Raw genomic sequence first — 21138 nt, 5'->3', positions numbered from 1 at the left:
TGTCTCTATATTTTAAAGATATCTTTCTGCCGCCTCTTGAACCTAGAAAGAGAGCGAGAAAAGCAAGAAGTCTTCCACCGGTTAGCCGAAGAAAGGCGAAACGTACAAAATATGGTTTCTCACAGACCATGTGGATGAAAAATAGGAGACGTTGTATAACATCCATATCAGACTAAATGGGCCCCATCAAACAATCAAGCAAGGAAGTGGAGCCATATTGGACAAAGATAATGACTAGAGAGGCCAATGTATCACCTGCCGCGGAAGCATCTAGACTAGATGGAGTATAGACACCCATAATGGAGAAAGAATTGAAATGGGGGCGTTTAGATCTCATTAGCAACAGGGCTATAAACTTTTTGTATAAAACTCTTTGTCATATGCCTTATATTTTCGAAGATATTCGTAAAAATGATAATATCCGTTATTTGCGAGGTTGTTTCAACCTACTTTTTCAAATCACTTTTATTTTTAAATGCACTATCTCCGCGATTTGGATCGTTTTTAAGCTCCAATTCGGATGTTCTCTCACCATATTTAAGATTTTTATTTTGGTATCAAGTGATATATAATCGCTTGTTTTTCTTACATACCGGTTCAAATTCTTCTCCACTATCATCTGTAGTTTGCGTAGTGCTCGTGCTTAAATTAATAACCGATGTTTTTTCTGGTAAAGAAGAACTAAAAGTTTGTGACTGTTTAGTTACGTCTTCTCCTGGAATATTCTCTTGAGGTAGAAATAATTCCTCCTTTTCATGAAGTCTCATTCTTTTAATATTTCTATTATTACTGTCGCAAATCTTTCTTTTAAAGCTTGGAGCTTTGTGTGATATTGATTCACTTGCTGGTCCTTTGATAATATGTAATTTTTACAGAATTTGAAGACAAACATGCAAACTATCTCCTAATATCCTGTTGTTCGTAGGAGTGCATGAAAGCATAATTCAGTTTTAACATTTTATTTTATTAAACGGTATCCATAATTAATGTAGAGAATCTAAGCCAATTTTTAGTACTTTTTGAATTAAAAAAAAAACCTAAATTTGAGAAAGTTATAGCTTGCTAAAATTTCTTTGATGACGGCAACTTCAAAAGGTATGACGTCATTTCTTATATAAGGTAGTTATATTATATAAGGTAGCCATAAAACAACCTAGCTTCCGAAGCGCGGATTTAGCTCGCGGCTGGTCAGGGTTCGGAGTAGGCGCGGAGAAAGACACAAGACTCGGTTAAAATATAACAAAAACAGAAAGGTTTATTTAATTATATGCGTAAATACATAAAGATGCTCGCGGGAGCGGCGGGTATGTACACAAGATCGCGGTTGCTGCTGCGATAGCGGCGGCATACAGTGATCGTGGGGTCGATGGATACGTGCGGAAGATCGCGGTCGCGGTTTTTAACGGCGGCGGTATGTGGATATCGCGGAGTCGCAGGGTACGTACAATAGATCGCGGACGCGGTTTTTAACGGCGGCGGTATGTGGATATCGCAGAGTCGCTGGGTACGTACAATAGATCGCGGACGCGGTTTTTAACGGCGGCGGTATGCGGATATCGCGGAGTCGCTGGGTACGTACAATAGATCGCGGACGCGGTTACACGGCGGGCGGTGACGTGAAAGTATTGCGGAGTTTACGGACGTCGGAGATCGCGGAGTTTCGTGGAACGGAGGGCGCGCGGACTCGCTGAAGTGCGGGGTATGATTTCGGCGCGGGTGACGCGGGGTCGCGGCGGTGGACAGCGGCGACAGTGAGGTCGCAAGGCGGTTGGATCGTGATGGGACGTGATATCGAGCGGCTAAGACAGTAGTTAAACTAGGCGGGTTCCAATCCGGGAGCTCCGAGGGGGGGTGGGGGGTGAGGGAAAGGGGGGGTATCAAATTACGCGGGGGGTGAGGGGGTAAGGGGAGGAAGGTATCGGATTCCCCGGGAGGTGAGGGGGGAGGGGGGGTATCGATTACGCGGGGGTGAGGGGTTGGGGGGAGGGGGGCGGGGTATTGGGTTACACAAGGATATCGGATTACGCGGGGGGTGAAGGGTGGGGGGATGGGGCGGGGTATCGGGTTACACAAGGATATCGGAATTTCGCGGGGGTGAGGGTGTGGGGGGGGAGGGGCGGGGTATCGGGTTTACACAAGGATATCGGGTTACACAAAAATATCGGATTTTTCGGGGGGTGGGGAGAAGGGGGGTTGACTTTGACATACCACCGGGATGACTCACCGGGATGACTCACCGGGATGAGTCACCGGGATGACTCACCCGCGCCGCTGGTCCGCGCGGGGAGAGGGGGTCCGCGTTCGCGTTCGCGGTCGCGCCGCGGGTCCGCGTGGGGGTTCGCGGGGGTCCGCGGGGGCCGCGTGGAGGTCCGCGATTGCGCCGCGGGGTCCGTCGGGTCGCGGGGGGGGCCTCGTTTGCAACGACGCCGCTAGGTGGCGTACAATGGGTAAGACTAACTCGATAGCGCACTGCGTAGGAGCGTGTATTTTTGTCGATGACGCATCGAACCTGTCGGGACATGTTCGTCGTAAACAACATTTTTCTAGGAAAAAAGGGGGTGTTATCTCGTAGACTAAACAATTTATCTGCGCAGTATGTAAAAGACAAAGGAAGAAATGACGTCATCGGGACGATGATAGACCCGATAACGCATCGAACCTGTCGGGACACGTTTGTCGTAAGCAAATGTTTTCTAGGTAAAGAGGGTGTAATTGCGTAGATTAAACAATTTTGCGCTATTTTTTACGACGCAGTACATAAAACAAAAGAAGAAATGATCTTTCAAGATTCAATTGAAGTGAGAGAGAGGGCAAAGGGTATATAACGAGAGATGAAGCGCGTCGAGCCGCATTAGTATACGATTTTGAGAGCGATACATCGGTCAAAGAGTATCGAGATTTATTGTGTGGTTAAACACGTTATCACGTACAAGTGCTGTGAAGTGATATAATAAAAGAACTGGTGCGAAAGTGATGAAACATGGATCAATTCGAGCAAACCAAACGCGATCTATTGAAGCTATCCGACCAAGTAGCTACCGTTGGTGAATATTTCACATGGACACTGCAATGCGCGGAATTCGTCGAGCAGCTCGAGACACGTTGTAGTGCCAAACGTCAGCGGCTCTCCGACAATCCAACGATCGGACAGAGGCAATCGTTGGTTGCCCGAATCGCGCGACTCGAGGGTGTGAAGTCGCAATTGGAAAGACAATTTATCCATAACGGTGGTAATTATGTGAATGCAGGCACCAGTGGCGACACGCGCGCGGCAGAACTCGTATGGCGAGAAATCGACGCCGGGTTCGAAACGCGAATAATGACCGGTGCGGTAATTAATACAGACCATATAGAACCGCGACAGTTTTTGGAAGACGCCTGCAGCGTAGTGTGCAAGCGAGTACGAGACATTATAAAAACACATAACTGTGTCAAAGTGAACACCGCGTTCAACGGGGAGTTTGTGGCGGGTGATAAACGTGCCAATAAGAGTATATGTACAAATAATATAGAACTCTGTGATACATCGCACTTGCATGATTGGTACGAGCTGCACGTTATCGAGCCCACATTAGCGAAACTCGAGGAGTTCCAAAAACGCGACAGTGGGTGGGCGTTGACTCGAATCCTCAATTTGACAGTGAGCGTCAACAAGTACAATCCTTTGCGCGCGGGGTGTCACTTGGAATTGCCTAAAGACATTAAAGTAAGAACGCGGTGGGATCAATGTGGTGTCTATGGACAATGCATGTTTTGCATGGTCAGTGGTCGCCCGCCTCTCATCCAGCAGAAAGACATTGAGAACGGGAATCTTCGTATCCACATTATTCAAGGTACTGGATTTACGAGACATTGAGTTCCCAATGACGTTGAATCAAATTAAAAACGGTTTGAAAATCACAACAACATCTCCATAAACGTCTATACATCGAGGGACAGAAGACGTCAAACGTTCTTCCAATACGGCTTTACCGACCACACGAGTGTTTAAAAAACATGTTAATCTGCTGTACATGCAGAATCCGCGAGACAACAATGTTGGACATTTCGCGTGATTAAAAATCTATCCCGTCTCGTGAGCTCACAATTGAGCAAGAAGAAGAACAAAAAATACTTTTGCGATCGGTAAGTACTATATTTTTTTAATAATATAAATCATTTTTATATTTTGTGTATAAAAAAAAATTTATATTTATGATTCTTTTTTTTGCAGATGTCTTCACTATTTAGTTCGAGCGACAAATTACAGTCTCACACTGTGGACTGCCGAAAAGATAAACAACTGCGGCTATCAAACTACCGAGTGAAGACAACAAGTGGCTGTGCTTCAAGAACCATAGCAGGAAAGAGCGACTTCCCTTCGTGGTGTACGCCGATCTGGAGTGTGTTTCTGCAGAAGAAGACACAACCGGAGACGGAACACGCGTCATACGCCTATCAACATCATCGAGTATGTAGTATAGCATACTACGTACAGTGCTCGTATGATGAAACATTATCAGCGTATCGATTTCGTCGTCGCGATAAACGACTGCGTCGCGTGGTTTGTCGAGGAACTCAAAGGATTGGCGCATCGCGTAAAGAACGTCTTGTCGACATTGTATGCATGGTAGACCTAACGCGAGACGAGTGGGGAGACATTTCACAGCGCGGCGCAATGTCACATATGTGAAAAACCGTTCGCGCCAAATGATAATCGGTGTACGCGATCATTGCCACTTGACCGGGCGTTTACAGAGGTTCCAGCACACTCGACGTGCAATCTGGAATATAAGGATTCTCACTTCATCCCAGTAATATTCCACAATCTGTCAGGCTATGACGCGCACTTTATTATCAAGGAGATAACTGTCGCGTTTGAAGGCTCAATCGATGTACTGCCTATAACAAAGGAAAAGTACATCTCATTTACTAAACACGTGAAAGACACCGCGAAAGATCTGATTTGCGAAGCGATATAAAATTAAGATTATCGACTTCATACAAATTTCTGGAGGCGCGAGTCTCGCAAAATTGGCATCTTCCTCGATAAGGATAAATTGAAAATTATACATTCCAAATTTTCCGCGTTATCCGACGACGATTTTCGAATGATTGACGCGAAAAGGGTTTTGTCTTTCCATACGATACGTGGACAACGTCGAAAAGCTGGAGGATACATGTGTAATTACCGCCGCGCGATTCATTTTACAGTTCCTTGACCGGTGACAACCGTATCCAGGAGCGATTACCGCACGCCGCGAACGTATGGCAGCGATTCTCCGGTCGAACTCTGGCGAATACAGCGATCTATACCTGAAAAACGATGTCTTGCTGTTGGCCGCGGGGTTTGAAAATTTCCAGCGACAGCTGCGTCGCGAGTCTTGATCCCGCGTACTACTACAACTTTACTAGGCTTTACGTGGGACGCGAAGTGTTAAAACATACATGTATCAATTTGAACTACTGACCGACGTTGACATGGTCAATGTTTTATCGAACGTGGTATACGCGGCGCCTGAGTCAATGGTTCCGGGCATATACGCTGAAGGCCAACAACAAGTATATGGAGTCATACGATTCATCGAAACCGTCATCGTACTATGTACTTCGATTGTCAAAACCTTATTTCGGCTGGGACGATGTGTAAGCCCATGCCCTACGCGGGGAAAATGTTTTGATTTGGGGCAAAGACGCGTCAAATTTCGACCGGTTAACGCCGATCGCTTTGGTTCGCCAAGGGCATATTCTTTGAGGTCGATCTTGAGTATCCGAGGGTAAACACGGACGCGCACGCGAAACCCACCTACCGTTCGCCAGTGGCGATTTTTAAACCCCCCGGCAAACGGCCCCGGACAAAAATTCTCCCCCCACGTGAACGAAAAAAGAAAGCGTTATGGTCATCCATTATCGCAATCTCGCAACCAGTGCACGCGCCACGGTTTTTCGCATCAATTTTTAAAATACATCGCGTATTTCAAATTTGTCAATCTGGGTGGCACCCCCTCTTACATCGAAATCAATACAAAATTCAGAACACAAGCCAAAAAAGAGTTCGGGAAAAAAAGTTATATAAATAATGAAGTAAAGCTGTTTTTGGGGGGGGAAAAAAAGGAGAAAAATGTACGAAAAACACCCTTTGATTTTTTTAAACTTTTGTGACGAAAAGTGGGAAGGGTAGAGTACGGTTTGCGAGAGGCAATGATTTTTTTTTGCGCCCACTGAATTTTCCAGCCCGTAGCGTGTTTTAAAAAAAAATCTGGTAAACCATCGAACTGCGCAAAATCGAGGTGAAATTCGAACAAAACCGATCTACGTTTGGCATGGGGCATCCCGACTTGTCGAAGGTGTGGCCTAAAACGAATTTTTTTCACACGAATTTCATGTCTCCCTTGTACCGCGACTCGTGTAGAATCATGTTTCCGACACCGGACAGTTTGATTTTCATATCAAGTGCCGGAAAGAGTCGTACGGGACAGAAAATGATATAGGTCAGGTTCGACACAAGTGACCCATGCGGTTTAGTAAACGCTTATGATATGCCTTAGTTTTTAAATAAAAAAGTGCCAGCGCTGATTTAAGGGCCGGGAAAAAAAACGGAGCCATTAAATGACCGAATTCGTTGGACGTAGGGCGAAAATGTACGCCTTGCGAGTCCGATGGCAAAAAAGACTGTAAAAAAAGCAAAAGGTGTAAAAACCAACGGTCAATCGCGCGCGACCATCACATTCGACGACTACACGCAGGGTGTTTGAACGATGAGATTGGAAAATGACTCGACCGCAGTCGTGTATAAGATCCGAAAATGCACGAGTGGACACTATTAGCGAGACGAAAATCGCTCTGAGTCCATACGACGATAAGCGATATATCGTGCCGGATTCGACCGATACCTTGCCGTGGGGACATTATCGCCATACCTTTATCATAGTAAGTTATCATAATAAGGAACAGTGAAGATTCATGTATGTATGTACGTATGGAATATAATGTATGTATGCATGTATGTATGTAATGTATGCATACATGTAATAAAATGTATGTATGTATGTACATATAAATGTAATATAATGTATGTATGTATGTATGTATGTACATATAAATGTATGTACGTAATGTATATATATGTAATATAATGTATATATGTAATGTATGTATGAAATAGTCCTCAAGTAAATATCATATTATATATGAGAAGGGATATTAATAAGGATATCGCGCACATGTATTTAGTATTTAATATTTTTATTATATACTGTATATGTATCACATATTTCAAACATTTTACATGTATCATTTTTATATTAAGAATAAAATACAGTTTGCACGAATTAAATAACATTGTTTCTTGTGTATCCAAGAGTTGTGCGATCCATCGAATCCCAGCCATTTAACGTAAACTTCGTCGCCCCCTCCTGCGCAGTACTTTCTCCACGAGATACACGTCTGGATAAGTCGCGCGATGCAACTCGTACTCATAGAACCCTCCAGAGACGGATTTTCCACGATAGTCCTCGAGTAGATAGGTTACGGGATTGGGTACGCTGCACTTTAACGATCTTAAAACACCTCGTGTCCAATTCGCGTGTAACCCTTCTCAAAATTGTCTTGTATTTGCTGACGCTTACCGAGTCGCCCACTTTGAATTTTGCCGGGCCCGCGATCTTTATCGCGCTGTAAACCGTAGCCAAGAGTTTTTCGGCGATCGCGGGGGTAACGTCGACGGGTCGCATGCCGATGGTTCGATGCTTGCGCGCGTTGTAATCCGACACGAGTCGCGGCAACGCGTCGACCCACTTGTAATTTCCGTTGAGCGTAAACATCTTCCACATGTTGTTCTTTAACGTACGATTGAATCGCTCGACGACCGACGCTTTCAACACCGAATACGTGGAATAATGATTGATGTCGTGTTTTCTGACGAGACATTGCACGTCGGTGTTGTAAAATTCCTTCCCCATGTCGGTTTGTAGATTACTAGGGCACCTCTTGCTATCTCGAATTATCTAGCGATAGCGTCAGCCGTCTCGCTGCCACCTTACCCTTGAGCGGCACGGCCCACGCGTACTTGCTCAACACATCGATAACGATAAGTATGTAGTGGTAGCCTCCGTTGAAACGCGAGTACGGACGCATCTCGACGATGTCAGCCTGCCACAAGTCGTCGTACCCTCGCACTATGACGTGTCTTCGGGGAAAATTTCTTCTCGCCGGAGCGTGCAATTCGTCCACCAACCGTCGCTTTTCGATATTTTTATCCACATCGGTCGATTTTAACGGTCTCATGTTTCGTTGTCGCCGTTTCTGCTTCTAGTGCATCGTTCGTAGCAGTTTCTGAACAGTTCGTAACCGCTTCTGAAGAGTTCGTAACCGTTTCTGAACCATTCGTAACCGCTTCTTAACCATTCGTGAATCGTTCGTCGTCGTTCGTCGTCGTTCGTCGTCGTCGTCAGTTAACTGCTTCTTACCACTCATCGTCGTCGTCGTCGACGTTCTTTAGCCGTTTGTAGCCTTTTCTGTCTCCGCGTAGTTCGCAGCTGTTTCTAAACCGCTCGTAATCGTTTTTAAGCTGTATTTGAACCGTTTGACAACCGTCCGACAAGCGTTCTCAAACCGCTAGACAGCTGTCCGACAACCGTTCTCGAGTCGTTCGTTGCCGTTCCTCGCCGTCGTTAATGAACCGTTGCTTTTCTTCACTCGACGCCTTTCGATAGTCGTTTTTGTTGAACCGTTTGTCCATTGTTGTTGTTGTTGTTGTTGTTATTGTTCGTTGTCACGTCCGATTCAACGGTACTCGAATGGCGAAGCTTGTTTATCGCAGTCCGTAACGCTTGCAGATCCTTCTCGAACGCAGTCAGCTTCTCGTCTGATTCTTTTCGTTGATTGTTCAACATTTTAAAGAATTGATCAACGTACAGTTTGTTAACCGCGTCACCGTCAGTCTCAGGTTGCGCTACGCGACAAATCTTGCGCAACTTTGCGTCAAAGTCCGTGGCGGCGCGACACAGAGCGTTATTGCGCACGAAATTTCTCATTAATCCGCTCCATCGATGGTACGAAATGGCGTTCGTCGCGTCTCCGCTGTGCTCGAACAATCCAAATTTGTTGATCGGCATTTCAACGCTGATTGAACGGATCGTCGTCGCATGGTTTAATTTATAATAAGCCCGGCTTCGCGAAGTTCCTCGATGATCGACATGATCTCGTTGTCGTGGGCATTGTTGCCAGCTTGACGCGAAGCGTCGAGCAATTGCAGACGATCCACCAGCTCGTTGGGGTCGTCCCAGTGCACGTAGTCGATCTTATTGTCGGTTAGCGTCATCGCGCGAGGCTGGATAATCCCTTTCCGGATTTTTCTTCTTGGATTCGGTAGACATCAACGGTGAGATTACAAATTTATACTTGAATCCCACGTTGCCCTTTAGTCGCCCGAGAGGATCGTGCTTGTGTTTATGAGCACTCGTTGCCAACAATATGCTCCTGTACTTGATCTTATCGTCCTCCGTGTAGATCGCGTCATCGGGTATTTTTTTATAGATCAACTCGTAAATACCGGGTGTGCCGGCGTATCGTACGCCGTCGATATAAATGTTATCGGCTTTGTCCACGTCAAAACTTTTATTACCGAGCAGCAATTTATTATTGCCGAGATAAACGCCGTACGCTATGTCCATCGATGGACAGGCGCCCAAATCATCTGCGATGTAAATTCGACTCAGTGGACCCAGTAATCTTCCAACGATTCTATAACCATTGGTCGACCCTCCGACGTTTGCAAACCGATTATGAACGTCGATCATGAATTTTACTCGATTAGGGACGAAAAATTGTTTCTATAAAAAGTAATTAATTCTAATCAAGGCACTACAGCTAGCTATCTGCGGTCTACATCCAGTATAACATTAACGCAGGACAATTCCAGCAGCGAGTTATTTTAACGTTCTCCAATAACAGTGACCGTCATTCCACCGAGCGACGCACGTCCAAACTCGATCTTCGTCTTCGATGACGTGGCGTGCGATAAGCAGACGTTGTGAGAGAGTATTTCTCAATGGGCAGCACTCGAGCGTCGACTTTTTCTATCTCTGTCAGACGTATGCGAGAATACCTAAACATCTGATACGGGACAACGCGAATCTGCTGATCCTGTTCAAACAGGATGGTACCAATTTGAAACACGTGTACAACGATCACGTGAATACCGACATGTTGTACGATGAATTTTGCTCGTTGTGCCACGATTGTTGGCAATGCAAGTATGGATTCGTAGTGATAGACAAGGACAGCGCGCTTTCAAACGGGCGATACAGAAAAGGATTTAACGTGTTCGCGATACCGCAAAAGCGGTCAGTCGTTGCCGATACGTTGTCGAAGGTGAAACATTAGCGTTATTACAGAGACAAATCGACACTCTGCTTTTTTTTGTTCCGCGATGGCTGCGATTGATGGGGGCGAGACGATTCGCGAGAAGGTCGTAAAAGATATTGCAAAGACGAGTAATTCGATTCGCAAGAAACTTCGCGCTTTGAAGACCGGTAAGATTGAGAAGGACATTGAGTTGGACTCGCACTTTAAACCCCTCATCGGGCCGTTGAAAAAGATCGTTGACAACTCGAGCTTGACCGCGGTGAAAAAAGAGGAGCCGACGGAGAGCGACGCTGACGCGAAAATTGAACCGCTATCCGTTCAACAGCGCGGGGAGGAGGAGGATGCTACACCGAAGAGAAAGAAGAAACGATCAGACTCCTGGCCGGATCTGTCATCGACACCGTGTAAATCTGATCAATCGAGACAACCAATAACCTCTACAACCGATAACCTCTACACCGACGCGAACCATGCAACGTACAAGTCCCGAATTTCTTGAAACCGCGAATGTTTCGAAATCACGGATGACTCGATCAGGACGACCGTTCATAATCGGTTGCAAACGTCGGAGGGTCGAAAATAGTTTATAGAATCGTTGGAAGATCACTTGGGTCCACTGAGTCGAATTTACATCGCAGATGTTTTGGGCGCCTGTCCATCGATGGACATAGCGTACAACGTTTATCTCGGCAATAATAAATTGATGCTCGGTAATAAAAGTTTTGACGTGGACAAAGCGGATAACATTTATATCGACGGCGTACGATACGCCGGCACACCTGGTATTTACGAGTTGATCTTCAAAAAAATACCCGATGACGCGATCTACACGGAGGACGATAAGATCAAGTACAGGAGTATATTGTTGGCAACGAGTGCTCATAAATACAAGCATGATCCTCTCGGGCGACTAAAGGGCAACGTGGGATTCAAGTATCGATTTGTAATCTCACCGTTGATGTCTACCGAATCCAAGAAGAAAAAATCCGGAAAGGGATTATCCATGCCTCGCGCGATGACGCTAACCGACAATAAGATCGACTACGTGCACTGGGACGACCCCAACGAGCTGGTGGATCGTCTGCAATTGCTCGACGCTTCGCGTCAAGCTGGCAACAATGCCCACGACAACGAGATCATGTCGATCATCGAGGAACTTCGCGAAGCCGGGCTTATTATAAATTAAAACCATGCGACGGCGATCCGTTCAATCAGCGTTGAAATGCCGATCAACAAATTTGGATTGTTCGAGCACGTTTGGAAACGCGACGAACGCTATTTCGTACCATCGATGGAGCGGATTAATGAGAAATTTCGTGCGCAATAACGCTCTGCGTCGCGCCGCCACGGACTTTGACGCAAAGTCGCGCAAGATTTGTCGCGTAGCGCAACCTGAGACTGACGGTGACGCGGGTTAACAAACTGTACGTTGATCAAATCTTTAAAATGTTGAACAATCAACGAAAAGAATCAGACGAGAAAGCTGACTGCGTTCGAGAAGGATCTGCAAGCGTTACGGACTGCGATAAACAAGCTTCGCCATTCGAGTACCGTTGAATCGGACGTGACAACGAACAATAACAGCAACAACAACAACAACAATGGACAAACGGTTCAGCAAAAACGACTATTGAAAAGGCGTCGAGTGAAGAGAAGCACGGTTCATTAACGACGGCGAGGAACGGCAACGAACGACTCGAGAACGGTTGTCGGACAGCTGTCTAGCGGTTCGAGAACGCTTGTCGAGACGGTTGTCAAACGGTTCAAAAACAGCTTAAAAACGATTACGAGCGGTTAGAAACAGCTGCGAACTACGCGAGAGACAGAAAAGGCGACAAACGTTAAAGAACGTCGACCGACGACGACGATGAGTGGGTAAGAAGACAGTTAACTGACGACGACGACGACGAACGACGACGAACGATTCCGAATGGTTAAGAAGCGTTTCGAATGTTCCAGAAGCGGTTACGAACTCTTCAGAAGCGGTTACGAACTGTTCAGAAACTGCTACGAACGAGCACTAGAAGCAGAAACGGCGACAACGAAACATGAGACCGTTAAAATCGACCGATGTGGATAAAAATATCGAAAAGCGACGGTTGGTGGACGAATTGCACGCTCCGGCGAGAAGAAATTTTCCCCGAAGACACGTCATAGTGCGAGGGTACGACGACTTGTGGCAGGCTGACATCGTCGAGATGCGTCCGTACTCGCGTTTCAACGGAGGCTACCACTACATACTTATCGTTATCGATGTGTTGAGCAAGTACGCGTGGGCCGTGCCGCTCAAGGGTGAAGGTGGCAGCGAGACGGCTGACGCTATCACTGAGATAATTCGAGAGGTGCCCTAGTAATCTACAAACCGACATGGGGAAGGAATTTTACAACACCGACGTGCAATGTCTCGTCAGAAAACACAACATCAATCATTATTCCACGTATTCGGTGTTGAAAGCGTCGGTCGTCGAGCGATTCAATCGTACGTTAAAGAACAACATGTGGAAGATGTTTACGCTCAACGGAAATTACAAGTGGGTCGACGCGTTGCCGCGACTCGTGTCGGATTACAACGCGCGCAAGCATCGAACCATCGGCATGCGACCCGTCGACGTTACCCCCGCGATCGCCGAAAGACTCTTGGCTACGGTGTACAGCGCGATAAAGATCGCGGGCCCGGCAAAATTCAAAGTGGGCGACTCGGTACGCGTCAGCAAATACAAGACAATTTTTGAGAAGGGTTACACGCCGAATTGGACCACCGAGGTGTTTAAGATCGTTAAAGTGCAGCGTACCAATCCCGTAACCTATCTACTCGAGGACTATCGTGGAAAATCCGTCTCTGGAGGGTTCTACGAGTACGAGTTGCATCGCGCGACTTATCCAGACGTGTATCTCGTGGAGAAAGTACTGCGCAGGAGGGGCGACGAAGTTTACGTTAAATGGCTGGGATTCGATGGATCGCACAACTCTTGGATACACAAGAACAATGTTATTTAATTCATGCAAACTGTATTTTATTCTTAATATAAAAAATGATACATGTAAAATGTTTGAAATATGTGATACATATACAGTATATAATAAAAAATATTAAATACTAAATACATGTGCGCGATATCCTTATTAATATCCCTTCTCATATATAATATGATATTTACTTGAGGACTATTTCATACATACATTACATATATACATTATATTACATATATATACATTACGTACATACATTTATATGTACATACATACATACATACATACATTATATTACATTTATATGTACATACATACATACATTTTATTACATGTATTGCATACATTACATACATACATGCATACATACATTATATTCCATACATACATACATACATGAATCTTCACTGTTCCTTATTATGATAACTACTATGATAAAGGTATGCGATAATGTCCCCACGGCAACGTATCGGTCGAATCCGGCACGATATATCGCTTATCGTCGTACGGACTCAGAGCGATTTTCGTCTCGCTAATAGTGTACACTTCGTGCATTTTCGATCTTATACACGACTGCGGTCGAGTCATTTCAATCTCATCGTTCAAACACCGCGTGTAGTCGTCGAATGTGATGGTGCGCGCGATGACGTTGCTTTTTACACCTTTTGCTTTTTTACAGTCTTTTTTGCCATCGACTCGCAAGGCGTACATTTTCGCCCTAAGTCCAACGAATTCGGTCATAATGGTTCCGTTGTTTTCGTCCTTCATCAGGCCTGGCATTTTTTTATTGACTAGAGGCATATCATATGCGTTATCTACCGCATAGTCACTTGTGTCGAACCTGACTATATCATGTTTCATGTTCTCGTACGCGTCGTCGCACTTGATATGATAAATCAAACTGTCCGTGTCGGTATACATGATTCTACACGAGTCGCGGTACAAGGGAGACATGTATTCGTGGTGAAATTCGTATAGGCACACCTTCGACAAGTCGAGGATGCACATGCCAACGTAGATCGGTTTGTCGAATTTCACCTCGAGTTTGCGCAGTTCGATGGCTACCAGATTTTCTGAAAACACGCTACTGCTGTGAAAATTCAGATCGCGCGATCATTGCCTCTGCACCGTATCTACCCTTCCACTTCGTCACTAATTTTACATCGACGTGATTTCGTACATTCTCCATTGTTTTCCCAAAAACAGCGTTATTCATTAATTTATATAACGTTTTTTCGAACTCATTTTTGGCTTGTGTTCTGAATTTTGTATTGAGTTCGATGTAAGAGCGGAGCCACTCAGATTGAGCGAATTGTAATACGCGATGTATTTTAGTGATGCGAAGACCGTGGCGCGTGCACTGTTGCAGATTGCGATAATGGATGACATAACGCTTCTTATCGTGCAGCGTGGCGAGAAGTTTGTCCTGCCGTTTGCCGGGCGGTTTATCGCGCATCGGACAGAACGGTAGGTTAGCGTGCGCGTCGTGTTTATCCTGCGGATACTCAAAATCGACCTCGAGAATATAGCCCGTTGGCGAATCCAAAGCGATCGCGTTAACGTCGAAATTTGACGCGTCTTCGACCCATCGAAATTCCGCGTAGGGCAGTGGCTTACACATCGCCCAGCCGTATAAGTTGTTGACATCGAAGTACATTAGGTACGATGACGGTTTCGATGAATCGTATGACTCCATATACTTGTTGTTGGCCTTCGCGTATCTGCCGGAACATTGACTCAGGCCGCCGCGTATACCACGTTCGATAAACATGACCATGTCAACGTCGGTCAGTAGTTCAAAATTGATACATGTATGTTTCAACATCGCGTCCAACGTAAAGCCTGGTAAAGTGTAGTAGTACGCGGGATCAAGACTCGCGACGCAGCTGTCGCGGAAATTTTCAAACACGTCGGCCAACAGCAAGACATCGGTTTTCAGGTATAGATCGCTGTATTCGCCCAGAGTTCGAACGGAGAATCGCTGCCATACGTTCGCGGCGTGCGCGTAATCGCTCTCGGATACGGTGTCACCGGTCAAGGAACTGTAAAATGAATCGCGCGGCGGTAAACATGTATCCTCCAGCTTTTCGACGTTGTCCACGTATTCGTATGGAAAGACACCTTTTCGCGTCAATAATTCGAAATCGTCGTCGGATAACGCGGAAAATTTGGAATGTATAATTTTCAATTTATCCTTATCGAGGAAGGATGCCAATTTTGCGAGACTCGCGCTCAGAAATTTGTATGAGTCGATAAATCTTAATTTTATATCGCTTCGCAAATCAGATCTTTCCGCGGTGTCTTTCACGTGTTTAGTAAATGAGATGTACTTTTCCTTTGTTATAGGCAGTACATCGATTGAGCCTTCAAACGCGACAGCTATCTCCTTGATAATAAAGTGCGCGTCATAGCCTGACAGATTGTGGAATATTACTGGGATGAAGTGAGAATCCTTATAATTCAGATTGCACGTCGAGTGTGCTGGACCTCTGTAACGCCCGGTCAAGTGGCAATGATCGCGTACACGATTATCATTTGGCGCGAACGGTTTTTCACATATGTGACATTGCGCCGCGCTGTGAAATGTCTCCCACTCGTCTCGCGTTAGGTCTACCATGCATACAATGTCGAACAAGACGTTCTTTACGCGATGCGCCAATCCTTTGAGTTCCTCGACAAACCACGCGACGCAGTCGTTATCGCGACGAAATCGATACGCTGATAATGTTTCATCATACGAGCACTGTACGTAGTATGCTATACTACATACTCGATGATGTTGATAGGCGTATGACGCGTGTTCCGTCTCCGGTTGTGTCTTCTGCAGCACACACTCCAGATCGGCGTACACCACGAAGGGAAGTCGCTCTTTCCTGCTATGGTTCTTGAAGCACAGCCACTTGTTGTCTTCACTCGGTAGTTTGATAGCGCAGTCGTTTATCTTTCGGCAGTCCACAGTGTGAGACTGCAATTTGTCGCTCGAACTAAAGTAGTGAAGACATTTGCAAAAAAAAAGAATCATAAAATATAAATTTTTTTTTATACACAAAATATAAAAATGATATATATATTATTAAAAAATATAAGTACTTACCGATCGCAAAAGTATTTTTTGTTCTTCTTCTTGCTCAATTGTGAGCTCACGAGACGGGATAGATTTTTAATCCACGCGAAATGTCCAACATTGTTGTCTCGCGGATTCTGCATGTACAGCAGATTAACATGTTTTTTAACACTCGTGTGGTCGGTAAGCCGTATTGGAAGAACGTTTGACGTCTTCTGTCCCTCGATGGTATAGACGTTGATGGAGATGTTGTTGTGATTTTCAAACCGTTTAATTTGACTCAACGTCATTGGGAACTCAATGTCTCGTAAATCCAGTATCCTTGAATAATGTGGATACGAAGATTCCCGTTCTGAATGTCTTTCGGCTGGATGTAAGGCGGCGACCACTGACCATGCAAAACATGCATTGTCCATAGACAGCACATTGATCACCGCGTTCTTTACTTTAATATCTTTAGGCAATTTCAAGTGACACCCCGCGCGCAAAGGATTGTACTTGTTGACGCTCACTGTCAAATTGAGGATTCGAGTCAACGCCCACCCACTGTCGCGTTTTTGGAACTCCTCGAGTTTCGCTAATGTGGGCTCGATAACGTGCAGCTCGTACCAATCATGCAAGTGCGATGTATCACAGAGTTCTATATTATTTGTACATATACTCTTATTGGCACGTTTATCACCCGCCACAAACTCCCCGTTGAACGCGGTGTTCACTTTGACACAGTTATGTGTTTTTATAATGTCTCGTACTCGCTTGCACACTACGCTGCAGGCGTCTTCCAAAAACTGTCGCGGTTCTATATGGTCTGTATTAATTACCGCACCGGTCATTATTCGCGTTTCGAACCCGGCGTCGATTTCTCGCCATACGAGTTCTGCCGCGCGCGTGTCGCCACTGGTTCCTGCATTCGCATAATTACCACCGCTATGGATAAATTGTCTTTCCAATCGCGACTTCACACCCTCGAGTCGCGCGATTCGGAGAGCCGCTGACGTTTGGCACTACAGCGTGTCTCGAGCTGCTCGACGAATTCAGCGCATTGCAGTGTCCATGTGAAATATTCACCAATGGTAGCTACTTGGTCGGATAGCTCCAATAGATCGCGTCCGGTTTGCTCGAATTGATCCATGTTTCATCACTTTTGCACCAGTTCTTTTATTATATCACTTCACAGCACTTGTACGTGATAACGTGTTTAACCACACAATAAATCTCGATACTCTTTGACCGATGTATCGCTCTCAAATCGTATACTAATGCGGCTCGACGCGCTTCATCCCTCGTTATATACCCTTTGCCCTCTCTCTCGCTCCAATTGAATCTTGAAAGATCATTTCTTCCTTTGTCTTTTACGTACTGCGTCGTAAAAAATAGCGCGAAATTGTTTAGTCTACGAGATAACACCCCCTTTTTTCCTAGAAAAATGTTGTTTACGACGAACGTGTCCCGACAGGTTCGATGCGTTATCGGGTCCATCATCGTCCCGATGACGTCATTTCTTCCTTTGTCTTTTACATACTGCGCAGATAAAATTGTTTAGTCTACGAGATAACACCCCCTTTTTTCCTAGAAAAATGTTGTTTACGACGAACATGTCCCGACAGGTTCGATGCGTCATCGACAAAAATACACGCTCCTACGCAGTGCGCTATCGAGTTAGTCTTACCCATTGTACGCCGCCTAGCGGCGTCGTTGCGAACGAGGCTCCCCCCCCGCGACCCGACGGACCCCGCGGCGCAACCGCGGACCTCCACGCGGCCCCCGCGGACCCCCGCGAACCCCCACGCGGACCCGCGAACGCGAACGCGGACCCCCTCTCCCCGCGCGGACCAGCGGCGCGGACCAGCGGCGCGGGTGAGTCATCCCGGTGACTCATCCCGATGAGTCATCCCGGTGAGTCATCCCGGTGGTATGTCAAGGTCAACTCCCCCCTTCCCCCCACCCCGCGAAAAATCCGATATTTTTGTGTAACCCGATATCCTTGTGTAACCCGATACCCCGCCCCTCCCCCCACCCCTCACCCCCCGCGAAATCCGATATCCTTGTGTAACCCGATACCCCCCCCCCCCCCCCCCGCGTAATCCGATATCCTTGTGTAACCCGATACCCCGCATCCTCCCCCCACCCTTCACCCCCGCGTAATCCGATACCCCCCTTCCCCCTCACCCCCCGGGGAATCCCGATACTCCCCTCCCTCACCCCCTCACCCCCCTGCGTAATCCAATACCCTCCCCTCCCTCACTCTCCTCGGAGCTCCCGGATTGGAACCCGCCTAGTTTAACTACTTAAGACCCTTAGCGGAGATAGGGAAGTACTCTCTATCTCCTGGCGCACCGATTCGTGTAGGCGGGAGGTGGCACCGGGTGGCCAAGACCCTTGGCGAGTAAGAGAAGAACTCTCTTACCGTGGTTCACTCCGGTGTTACAGGTCTGCGTATGGAAGTTCGAGTCAACCGCCCAGATACTTCACTCGGCAGAGGCAGAGAGCTCTCTCTACCTCCGGGTTATTCGACTGTGGCATTTCGGGATCCGTGAGTAGCGGAGAATCGGTTAGATCGGTTTGCTAGCTCACGGTGGAATCTAAAACTAAGCAACATTGCTCGGTTTATATACGCCCGCGATGGCGTGTTGGCGTGGCGGGGGTATACGCGACGGCAATCGCGCGCGCCGGGATGGAGCGGTGGAGCGTTCGGGAAGTACTGCGTTCGGCGGCTTTCGGCCGTTTTCGGCATCGCTCGGTGCTCCGAGTCGGTTGCCGCGCTAAGTCCGTTTGTGGACTGATACGCGCGATGGCTCGTTTAAAAAAAGGCACATCGTGCCTCGTCTCGCCCGGCGGGTGTTCGGCCGGGCGGCATCCGGCTGATGTTCGCCGGGAATGATGCGTTTCTATATTTTCTTCAATTTTGAAGATATTGCAAAAATTCAAAAAGGATAATTCAAAAGAAAGTATGCCATGATTTATCAGACCGTTTAATAAAAAAAATTTATGTTAAAACCGAATTTTCTTTTTCCATGACTTCTTCATGTGATCTGCTTGTGGATGGTTGCTCACCAATAATTTCTGATTTTGTTGCTATATTCGCATAATTGCCGAGTAAAATTCTATAAGTACCTGAAAAGTAAACTGTCATATCATAAAACTATTGATTATAAAGTTTTTATCTCACTTTAGTTATTTATTTCACAATGGTAAATAATCGTACCTGCAAAATAAACGGAAGTCTTATTGTCAATATCTACTGTGATTTTATCTTACAAAAAAATGCAAAAAAATAAAAACATAAGTTTCAGCTCTCCTATATAATCTCCTAAATGTCAGTCACGATGAACTTACAATCTCACAAGAGTTATACGTCTGACTGCTTTCGCATACAGAACAAGTCTGATTTTGTAACCGTTAGGGCCTGTATTGTTAGGAAGACGAGTCGACTGCCCTTCTCCCCGCTCCCTTTCCTAGTTCTAGCTGGTCCTTCGCTTTTGAATTTTCTACCAGCCTTGGCAGTTACCAAATACGTTAAGATGATTGTCTTCATAAAACGTGTGTATCTCTTTACGTTATTAAATTATTTAAGAAAGGGCCTAGAGGAATAAGCATGTAAAAGTTGCCCCCGCCCGTATCAAGTCTAGATTGGCACCATAGATTGACATCTATGTGACTAAAAAATCCTGCAAAAATCAACTGTCGTGCCGCGCCTTGAAGTTCGTCTCAGGGCCGGCACCGGGTTCGCAGGATCCGCATGAAGGAGGAAAGAACAACTCCTCGAGATGATACTTGGTTGTGCAAGTTGTTTAATAAACAGCTTCTTCATAGTTACACTCAATCACTTATTTAACTACCCTGACTTGCGGGTTAAAAGTAACACGTAGAATAACGCGGTGCGTGCTCTCGGTGGTAACTGCCCGCCGCTTATTGGAAGGGCGGGCCTTTTAACGTGCGGAGTCGCTTCCTCGTTGCTGACTCGGCTGTCAGCGCTTTTGCTTCCGGGGTCAGGTCAATCGCCTGGCGACCTGGTGAAGTTCGGAATGCCACATAAGGTGTCTTTAGCAATTGAACTCTTGCGCTGACAGCCCAGTGTCGCAATGGGGCCAACTCGGCTTCCGCATTACAATATCCCTCTCCCCGTGGAAAAAGAAAAACTGAGGCATGAGGTTTTTTGTTAATATTTATGTTGTTTTTTTTCCATGGAAGTTAAATTATTTTATTTTTCCAGTTGTTTGCGGAAGTCGCGTCGCGTGTTTTTCTTCGTCCTTTTTTTTATTATCTATGTTATGGTAATTCCGATTCTTATTATGATTACAACTATGGGCACGGAGCCCACGGGATATATTACATTGGTATTTTTACATATATCTGAGCCTCGCATGGTGCGTGCGCGGTTACGAAATACGTGGGATAGCGCCTAGTTTATGTCGCATACGAATTTTGTGTCGGTGTGTGTGGTTTTAAACATTACAAATATGCTTTTATTATCGTACTCAGGAAGGGGTGTCCTACGTACAATTTCGTAGTAAGGATACGTGGCAATCGGGACGGTTAGGATGGTGTAAACGTTAGGATTATCATAGTATGCATTTATTTTCACATAATTTTGAATGGTGTTCCAATTATCAATTTGTATTTTGAGAGGAAAATGTCGTCCTTGGGATAGGTGAGCCGTTGCTTCTTTTAATTCCGCTACAATATTTTCGATCGGGAGTAGTCGCACGAGTATAATATCATTCTTAGAGTAAGTAAAGTATGCGGTATACTGTATG

General features: G+C 45.9%; 2 protein-coding genes across 2 annotated transcripts; both read right to left on the bottom strand.

The window, feature by feature from the left end:
* Window positions 1-13622: 13622 nt before the first annotated feature.
* Window positions 13623-14412, bottom strand: LOC143901641 (uncharacterized). The gene has a single exon (XM_077414067.1). The coding sequence runs from the start codon at window positions 14323-14325 to the stop codon at window positions 13747-13749; it is 579 nt and encodes a 192-aa protein (XP_077270193.1). The 5' UTR covers window positions 14326-14412; the 3' UTR covers window positions 13623-13746.
* Window positions 14402-17214, bottom strand: LOC143901620 (uncharacterized). Its single transcript, XM_077414045.1, has 3 exons — window positions 16529-17214; window positions 15648-16301; window positions 14402-15359 (listed from the first exon to the last, which is right to left on the bottom strand). Exons 1-3 carry the CDS (start codon window positions 17212-17214, stop codon window positions 14402-14404), a joined length of 2298 nt encoding a protein of 765 aa, XP_077270171.1.
* Between the last annotated feature and the right edge of the window lie 3924 nt (window positions 17215-21138).

The sequence above is a fragment of the Temnothorax americanus genome, unplaced genomic scaffold, assembly GCF_048541705.1.
Source record: "Temnothorax americanus isolate GAGA-0224 unplaced genomic scaffold, ASM4854170v1 Scaffold35, whole genome shotgun sequence".
Classification (NCBI taxonomy): Eukaryota; Metazoa; Arthropoda; class Insecta; order Hymenoptera; family Formicidae; genus Temnothorax; species Temnothorax americanus.
The sequence above is the reverse complement of the archived record's forward strand: the minus strand, read 5'-3'. Positions and strand labels throughout refer to the sequence as shown.